Source organism: Sinocyclocheilus anshuiensis, unplaced genomic scaffold (genome assembly GCF_001515605.1).
Source record: "Sinocyclocheilus anshuiensis isolate Anshui unplaced genomic scaffold, SAMN03320099.WGS_v1.1 scaffold836, whole genome shotgun sequence".
Lineage (NCBI taxonomy): Eukaryota > Metazoa > Chordata > Actinopteri > Cypriniformes > Cyprinidae > Sinocyclocheilus > Sinocyclocheilus anshuiensis.
In genome coordinates, this window is record NW_015551122.1 from 913,281 (window position 1) to 923,086 (window position 9,806).

At 41.4% G+C, this 9,806-nt stretch overlaps 1 protein-coding gene across 1 annotated transcript in view; it reads right to left on the reverse strand.

Annotated features, from left to right (window-relative positions):
- LOC107663081 (THO complex subunit 2-like) overlaps positions 1-9,806 on the reverse strand; it is a 100,323-nt gene that overhangs the window by 34,133 nt on the left and 56,384 nt on the right. The window contains exons 22-25 of the mRNA XM_016453233.1: positions 7,539-7,703; positions 5,371-5,646; positions 3,698-3,839; positions 3,454-3,611 (exon numbers count right to left, since the gene is read on the reverse strand). Coding sequence (XP_016308719.1) covers positions 3,454-3,611; positions 3,698-3,839; positions 5,371-5,646; positions 7,539-7,703 — 741 coding nt within the window. The remainder of the gene's footprint in view (positions 1-3,453; positions 3,612-3,697; positions 3,840-5,370; positions 5,647-7,538; positions 7,704-9,806) is intronic.

Consider the following 9,806-nt stretch of genomic DNA (forward strand, 5'->3'; position numbering starts at 1 on the left):
CTTTTTTCATTCACGCAGTGAAACTGCACGGCCATTGGTTCGTGCAGAGCTTAAAAAACGAACCAATGGCGACGAAGCCCACCAAAGCCCGCCAGAATGGGCGGGGCATCTGGCTATATAAGCGGGCGCTCGCCACAGGATTCTCAGATTTCTTCTCCTTCAGCGACGACTCTATGCTCATCGCTGATCCGGGGAACCTCTCAGCACAGCTGACCTGCTTCTACGCCGCTACAGCGATGCAGCAGTTCCGGTCCATTTCCCCTGCCGCATGAGTCTCGCATTTCTCCACTCGCGGACCGCCTTTCACTGAACAGCCCCACTCTCACGTTTCTCCTCTCTCAGTAAGCCTCTTTACATCGAGCGGCTCTATCCTACAAAGTAGATCGGAGCAGATGCTGCCGCTGCGAATGAACGGGGGCAGACTGCTTTTGTGGTAAAAGCGGCCAGTGTCTGTGAGTGCAGCCATAGTGACACACACACAAAATTTAAGCTGTCAGCGGCAGCATCTGCTCCGATGCTCTCCCCCCGCGCTCATGTTTCTTTCCTCCCAGCTACCTTGGAGGAAGCAACGACGAGCTCGCGGGTTGAACGATCAGACTTGAGCAATCCTCTACACACATCATGCGTACTTAATCTGCCAGTGTGTGTTACACATGAGGATCGGTGGACCTCGTTATACGAGCAGCTTAATCCTCCCAGGCAGATCAAAGTGAAACACGGGCGGCAGAGCAAGGACGCTCACGTCCTGCGCTCAGAGGTGATGAATTTGCAGGCAAAAGGAGCCATGGAAAAGGTTCCTCCAGCCCAGAGCGAGTCAGGTTTTTACAGCCGTTACTTCCTCGTCCCCAAAAGAGATGGTGGCCTCCGACCCATCCTCGATCTCGGACACCTGAATCGCGCCCTCATGAAGAGGTCATTCAAGATGATTACATTGAAACAGATTCTCGCGTAAATTCGCTCGGGAGACTGGTTCTTTTCTCTGGACCTGAAGGATGCATACTTTCACATCCAGATAGCCCCTCGTCACAGGCCATTCTTGAGATTCGCCTTCGAGCATACTCTTCCTTGGGCCTCCAATGCCCCATTGGAGTACGGGCCCACTCGACTAGAGGCATCGCCTCGTCATGGGCATGGTCCAGTGGTGTGTCCATTGCGGATATTTGTGAAGCGGCCGGCTAGGCCTCGCTGTCCACATTCGCAAGGTTTTATAACCTGGAAGTCCCGACCTTGCAGGCCAGGGTCCTGCCTTGAATTCGGGCCTAACGACACTAAGTCGTCCTGAAACCAAGGCAGGGTTACGTACCTAAAGTGCTCTCCACTCCGTTCAGAGCACAGGTCATTACGCTCTCCGCGCTTCCTCCAACTGAGGAGGACAGAGAGGCTTTGGCGGGCTTCGTCGCCATAGGCTCGTGCAGCTCCGTTGCCAAGCCATTGGTTAGTTTTTTAAGCACTGCACGAACCAATGGCCATGCAGTTTCACTGCGTGAATGAAAAGGCTTCAGTTTAGGAGAAAAAAGGCTTTTTTTCCCATATGCGTCTTAAGCAAGACTCAGTACTCGTTCCCGTATCTCAGGGAACTGAGGTTACGTTAATAACAGAGTACGTTTTAGGTTTGATTATTTTTGTCAATAACTTGGGTAACAGGGTTGAATGGTTGATATTTATGAATGTAGTCAAATGTGACCCTGGAGCACAAAACCAGTCTTAAGTAGCACGGGTATGTTTGTAGCAATAGCCAAAAATACATTGTATGGGTCAAAATTAGCGATTTTTCTTTTATGCCAAAAATCATTAGAATATTAAGTAAAGATCATGTTCCATGAAGATATTTTGTATTAAAATTTAAATTTTTTTGCACCCTCAGATTTTCAAATAGTTTCTAATAAACCATACATCAATGGAAAGCTTATTTATTCAGCTTTCAGATGATGTATAAATCTCAAATTCGAAAAATTTGCCTTTATGACTGGTTTTGTGGTCCAGGGTCACATATATATTCCTCCATTATTGCAATGATGTAATTAACAAACCATAATACTGTATATAAAAACTTATAACAGGACTTATAACAAATAACTAAAAAAATGAAAATTTGACACATGACCAATATATACAGTTAACATCAAAAAACTGATTCATGAACTTAATATCATTGAACAGAATTAAAATAACATTTGCTAGCAAACATTAAACGTTTTCTGTACAGTCTCCACTGTGCTGACGTGAGCGGACAAATTTCAGAACTTTTATTTTTAATAAGACAACTCTCATAAAATAAATAAAAATAAATAAGTCTAAATGAACTGTTTAATTGTCATATGGTTTTGTTTCTAGAAGAAAGCCCATAAGAAATGCTTAACATATAGCCATTTATGCTTGAAGTTAGATTTATGAAATTTATATTGCTAAATGGATATTGTATAACAAGTCATGAGTCATATTTTATGACTTAATATAATGTATAAAGAAATAAAAACCAAAAAATTGCATGATTTATTTACAAAACATGCTAAGCTTAAATTAACTCGACTTGACTTCAAGCTTAATACTTTGAAACTGACTTGCAAACCAAAGCCTTTGATTACTTTTTCTTTTTTAATTGAATTATCTCCATCGCTGTCGTGAGCCATCACCAAAACCCACCGCACAAAGATCTAAACCTCAAATGACAGATAGCTGTTTGTTTTTCATGCTGTTCTGCAGCACTTTAATCGCTTTTTCCAAGTCCTGCATTTGTACCTCCCAAGCAGACAGGATGGGACAATTAATTAACTTTTATAACATTGAAACGAATAACAGGATGTTTTCAAACACAGTGCTGTTCGAGCAAAGAAAGGCTATTGTTTAAGAGCGCAATTGTTCAGCCACCGAACACAGATAATAAGAAATAGGTATATTTAGAATATTAAGTAAAGATCATGTTCCATGAAGATATTTTGTATTAAAATTTAAATTTTTTTGCACCCTCAGATTTTCAAATAGTTTCTAATAAACCATACATCAATGGAAAGCTTATTTATTCAGCTTTCAGATGATGTATAAATCTCAAATTCGAAAAATTGACATTTAAGAGAAAATGGATTTTTGTGTTCCTATCATGCTGTAGAAGGCATCTAAATCACACCACACTTCATTTATTTTTTTCATAGTGTAGCAGTTATGTGGTAAAAGAATGTGACACTGCTAAATAGTTTTTTTTTTTTTTTGGTAGATAAGCACAAAATTTGAACTTTCTGTACAATGAACCAAACAATTTCAACAAGCTGTCATGTTATGCTGTTTTGTAATTTAAGACTAGACAGGTTTCATATCACGTTTGTGATATATACACTTAATAAGGGTTCTTATTCTAAGGAACCTGGGATTTGCGCTTCTTTATTGTTTTAAAAGACACATTTGTAGCCTGTTTGCTGAAAGTGGCTGCAATGGTTGGGCATACTGCAGTCAACTCACTCGGTCGTAGCAGAGCAGGGTGCAGAAGTTGGGCGTCTTCTGCTGGTGCACCAGCTCCACGAAGCGAGCGCAGTAAACGGCATCAATGGCTGAGAAGACGCAGCGGGGGAAGATGCAGAGCTGCAGGAACTTAGTGATGGTTTCATTCTTAGTGGATTCTGCGAATAGAGGGAATACGGGGGTGAACGAGACGCGAAGAGCCTTTGAGCAGCGCAGAGATTGTGAGAGTTATCTGAGGACTCACTGGCGAGTAACCAGTTGTCTTTCTCCAGTTTGAGACGGTGCAGGACTCTCTGCACATGCTCCAGCTGTTTCTTCTCCTCTTCCTGCAGCTTGTCCTGCAGCGCTGTGCAGCGTTCCTTCTCTTTCTTCTTTTTGTTCAGAGGCTGCAATAGAGAAAAGCATCTCATGAACAACATCTGACCACAGACTGCAATGATTCCTGCACAGGTCAACTTCTATCTATCAACAGCCTCACGGCAAAACAACTTGAGCTTTGAGATCGAGGTTAAGCTGAATGTGAAGGTTGATTTGTGCATCGCAAAATCTTGAATGCTGTTGTCAGTCACTAAAACAACATCATCCATAATCTGACAACTAAACTTGCCAAAACTGTGACTTGTGAGGGTGTCAGAAAGATCAATTATAACAGCTTAAATAATAAATTAACCACCTATTAATTCAATGCCATTATTTTATCTGTATTTTATTTCCATATATATGTTTTTTTTTTTTTTTTGCAGGACAGATTAAAACTAAAGTCCTCATTGTTAAGAGCTGCACTCATTGCATTAACGGACTCACTGATCCAAAAGTTAATATGACTCAAAAGGACCCAAGAACTGTTACTTCCTTGTGTACTTTTGTTGAAAATGCCAATTTGTAAGGTTCATGCCCTGCTGCTGCAACACTAAGCTGTTCTCTTTAAATCAACATTTCACAAAACCTCTGATATGTGGCGTGCAGCACTATTGATGAAGAGAGGCTTTAAAACCATTATTATGAGGCGCAACTAATGGCGCTTTTCCACTGCGTGGTACGACTCGGCTCGGTACGGCTCAGTATGGCACGGCACGGTTCGGCTCGGCACGGTTTGCGTTTCCACTGCAGTTCAGTACCGCTTTAGAGTGGGCGGGATTATTCACATGTCGTTATAGTTGCGCCGCCTCTACTACCACGACTCCTAAAAAAAACTTTTTCATTCCGCGTCGCCCCATCAAGCTCTCGCTGGATCCGCTCCTCTGCTATCAACGAGAGGAACGTCTGTACTTCCGCAACAGACAACAAAACTTTTTGGTTGTTAAAAAAAAGGTGCGCTCGTTCAAAACAGTTGCATTTGATCCTTCGCCGGCTGTGCTGATTTAAATCTAGCGGTTCTTTTGTGTTTGTGACGCAGGTAGTGACGATTCTCTCCGGCCAATCCGTGATCAGCAGAGTTTACACGTCACGTTTTGGTAACGGTACGGTTCACTTGGAACCCCAACCGAAGTGGTACTAAAAAAAGTACCAGGTACCAGGTACTGTACCCAGTGGAAAACCCCCCAAAAGTGAACCGTACCGAGCCGTACCATGCAGTGGAAAAGCGCCATAAATTTACTGTGGTCAGATAAAGGGGTCAATGTGACTGTGAATGAGGCTGTCACTAGAATCACAAAGTTTCAGTAGTCGATTCTAATATTAGTGAATTGTGCTACTTAACACAGTTTAAAAATTAAATGCAATCAGTCTTCAAGTATTTGATGAGTAAAAACTGCTTCCACTTTTAAGTAATTATTTTAATACCTCTAATAATGCAAGCACAGTAACTGATTCTCTTACTCCAGTAAATATGGCTGCTTGATTCATTTCGAACAACAATACAGACAGCAGCAGATCTCTTGGGCTGAATTTTCACTGCAAGGTCATTTAGTGTCTCACCATCTCCGTGTTTTCATCGATAGCCTTGATCTGCATCTTCAGTTTGTTGACCTCGCGGTCGTAGGCGTTGTGTGGTACCGCCAGGTCGTACATGGTGAGGGACCAGAAGGTGGCGTAGAACTGAGGTCGAAGGTCATCCCACACTCTGGGCAAGTGAAGAGACACGACAGCCTCGTGCACAGGAGCCATGATCTGCTCGCAGGCTGCGATGTACTTATGGACCTTCTGCTGCTGCCTGTTGCCCTTCTCTGCCTTCTTCAATTCGTCATACTTGGACTGATGGGAACACAAAGACAGCAGGCAAGCTTTATAATTCACTCAAGCACAACAAACAGGCCTGAAGATGAGCATATGCAGAGGTTTGCACGTGGTAAATCTTGTTAGAAGTGAAGAGATAAGGGGTTAACTTTACACCGCTCTGGAGAGCTGTAAGAGGGGGTCTAGCGTTGAGGGAAATCACAAAATTAGCTCTGTATGAAATATTCATTAGGCAGGCAGCATCATATAATACTGCAAAATATAACAAATAAATCCGTTTACTGTAATGCAAGAACCGTATTAAAGCAAAAGCAAAGCATTATTGGATGCTTCGCAATTTTAACCACTATTAAAGTCTCTTCATTCTTCAACCGTTATTGTCTTACAGCATTTTTTTGCACTAATCACACCCTTGATGTGAGAAACACTAAACAATGAGATCAGCTCAGTCAACTAAGTCAGTACTGCATGCATCCATTTGCAAGGTCATGCATGATTTTGTTAGCGGCTGATCTTCAAGGTACTTTTGTGATTGACTTACTAAACCATCAGCTTAGTAAACATGCTAACATCCCAGCAAGTCTCATTTAAATTTTTGTATCAGTTAGGGCTGTCAAAATGGCTGAAAAATTAAATTCGAATTTTGTACTTAAATATTATCAATATTCGAATTATATTCGAATTTAAAAGGCATCATTTCAGTTAGGGGGGAAAAAGCTTTTGACTTCTCTCCTGAGGCCACAAGAGGGCGCATCGAACAAAATATTATGCACGTTTCTTCAAAGCATAATAAAATAACAAGACTATCTTTGAAAAAAGTGCATAATGTTTAAATTATGTTTATAAACTAGAGCCCGACCGATATGTTTTTTTTGGGGCCGATACTGATATTAGGGAGTAAAACAAAGGCCGATACCGATATATCAGCCGATATTCTTTGTGCATATTATAGTGCAGTACCAGTCAAAAGTTTGGACACTTTCCCATTCGTGTCCAAAAATTTGACTGGTACTATATATTAGGGCTGGACGATATGGCCAAAATTTATATCACGATATATTTCTTAATTTCGGTCGATACGATATAATTCCGATATCGATATGAACACTATTAAAAAAGCCTCATAAAAACGGCCAAGAACGGCCACAACAGATGTCTGTACCTACAAACTTATGAAAAATTAATTAGCCAACTCTATGAAACCTACTCCTATAAAACTATATAATATTTTAGGAAAAAAATGGCGCAAATAAATAAATGTTCATCTTTTATTGGTATTTAGCCTTCATACAAACAAGAAATGTGAAATCACTGTCAAATAAATCTCAGACTCTCCTTATTAATATTAATAATATTTTTTACTTTAAACTATAGGCTAACATACCATGCAGTAGGATGGGGAAAACCCGCCATAAAGTCTTGAGACAGGTTTTTAAAAAGTTGAACTTACATGAAAATGTGATAAACATGCGTTCTGTGTGAACTGGTTGGTTTCGGTTTTGACGTATACAACATCTCCACATTGATGTTCTTTTTTCCAGCAATATTTTGAATAAACAACGTAGCAGCACCGCATCTAGTGGGTTCAACTGGATAGGCTAACAAAAGCATTAAAATGCAACGACACTTACATCGTCATCGCATCTCGTGCGCCGCTGATAAGGCTGCCTGATGCACACCTAAAATTCGAATGCAAGGTTTTGGCATTCGAATGTGGATTTTTTATTTTAAATTCGACGAATATTCGAAATTGAAATGTTTGACAACCCTATTATCAATGTAGTCTTGATTAAAATGCAAACCTGACAAAGGGCTTTCAAATATTGTTTTGGACAAAGGAGGCTTTTGAGTCAAAAAGGTTACGAACCGCTGCAATAAGTTGTGAAAGAGAGTTTGTTTTGAACACTCACCAGAATCTGATGGGCATACATGGGCCGAGACAGGAAGAAAGCAGCATCGTGTGGCGTGTGGAACTGGTTGCAGAGGACATCGACTGACGGCACCCTTTTGATGTAGTCTTCTGTGCTGAGGTTAGACGCCAAGAAGCCACCAAACTGTACAAGAGTGTCGTGACACTTTGGGGAGGAAGCAGAAAGAGAAGCATTCATCATTAAACGTGTCTCTCCACGTTTCTGTCCCAGGCAAATGCAGATGCCCTTAATAAATCCTCAGGTCGCTCATTTATTTAGGGAACTGCGGCTCGCTTTATTAAAGCCATTCATCACGGGCTCTCCATCAGAATCGATGGGATGCACAGTAAAGCAATTTAGCGGGAGCGAGACACTGGGGAGAGATTCCAGAGGAAGCTGGTGAAGGGGAGGGAGGTACGGCCTGACTACTGGGTCAACTACCCAAATGTTCCCGGACAGCTGCTTTACTGCCAGACGAAGTTAAAGAGACCTGAAAGGACTTGTTCGAAAAAGTCATTTGTTCACGTGCTTCAGCTGTATGTTTCTGATTCACTAAAAAGAAGCGTAAATCAGACTACACTGGTTGTGCTCTGTTATTGCATGCAACCTGTAGATTCAGCAGCAGGATTGTGCTTACACCATCAGCCACTCCCTGTCGAAGTCCATTTTCAGACCTGCAGATCATTTGCTTTGTTTAGAAACAGGGGCGTAAATAGTTGCATTTGCAATGTTGCAAAATGTATTTATGCAAGTCACGTGCAAGTAAACGGTCCTCTCACTGATCAGAGAGCACCTGTTTATGTTTCCGGATTACGCTCATGGCGCCATCCATCAAGATGAATTAACAAGCTAGCTTTGCGCACTAGCTTCCCTGCAAGGCAGGACAGCATTTCAGAGAAGATCAATGACATTTCAAGGCACTCTTTGGTTTTCAACTGTGATACTAATGGGCTCACCCACAGAATCAGACACTGCTGCTATTTACGCAACACATTTCCCATTATGAATCATGATACAGCTCGGTTAGTTGGTCCGTTGGGTCAAATTGGTTTCTAACCTCACCAAAACTGGACCGTTCCAGAGTTTGTTTTTAATCAGACCTAGAGCACCTCATTAAGATGATCTCTGACCAATTATTTGGAATAAAATGAGCCCGGTTATCTGTGAGAACACCCTAAATGGGCGGACAGAACATGCTGTAATGTGGACCAGACTTTGTCTAAAGTCCAAAATCTAGGCACGTAAGGATAACAGTGCATTCTCATAAACAGGTGTAATAGACACATACAGATGCCACCTCTCTAAACCCGTGTAAAGAATACTTTCTACAGAGTGTGCTAACAACAGAACTGGACATCAAGGGAAGATGAGATTGGTTTGGCGTGCTTTCAATGCTCGAATCAGTTCAGCCTGAGGGACTCACTGTCACGTCCCACTCTTACAACTTTTCCACCTCTCATTCTCAGACAAAAAATTAATGAAATGCATGAGTTGCTCTGAGTCATTAGTTAGGAGAAAGAAAATGAGCTTTCCCCAGCATTTCTAGAAGTTTGTTCATGGGAAGGGAAATGTAGCGATCATCTTCACTGAAATTGTATTTGCATTATCCAGCTAGAGCACATATGATTACCGCTTTTGACATGATCAACTCAAACCGAGGGAAAGCAACACACAAGTGTATACTCAAAGATTTTGGACAGTTCTCTACAAATACAACTGACCATAACAGTATATCGCGTAGGACACAAAATATTGCTCACTGAGAGTTAGACCCATTGTCTGAAGAATACATCAGTGGTCCCTGCCCATGTAAATCACAGCATTAGGATGTCGCTTTGTGGTCAAAACAGCTACCCATAAGACTCTGTGATATTCTGATTTCCAGAGTATGGCTAGACTGAGCCTGGTTTCTCCCAAGGTTTTTTCTCCATTCTGTCACCGATGGAGTTTTGGTTCCTTGCCTCTGTCGCCTCTGGCTTGCTTAGTTGGAGACACTTAACTTCCAGCGATATCGTCGACTTGATTGCACAGAGACTATTTAAACTGAACTGAGCTGGATGATGACATCACTGAATTCAATGATGAACTGCCTTCAACTGAAAATTGAGTGTTTACTATTGTCATTTTGCATTATTGACACACTATTTTCCTATTTAAAGGGGTGGTTCACTGTTTTTTTTCTAGGCTTGATTGTGTTTATGGGGTGCAGTCTAACTTGTGTTAATGCTTCGTAAAAAAAAAAAAAAAAAAACCATTTTTTTTTCCTAA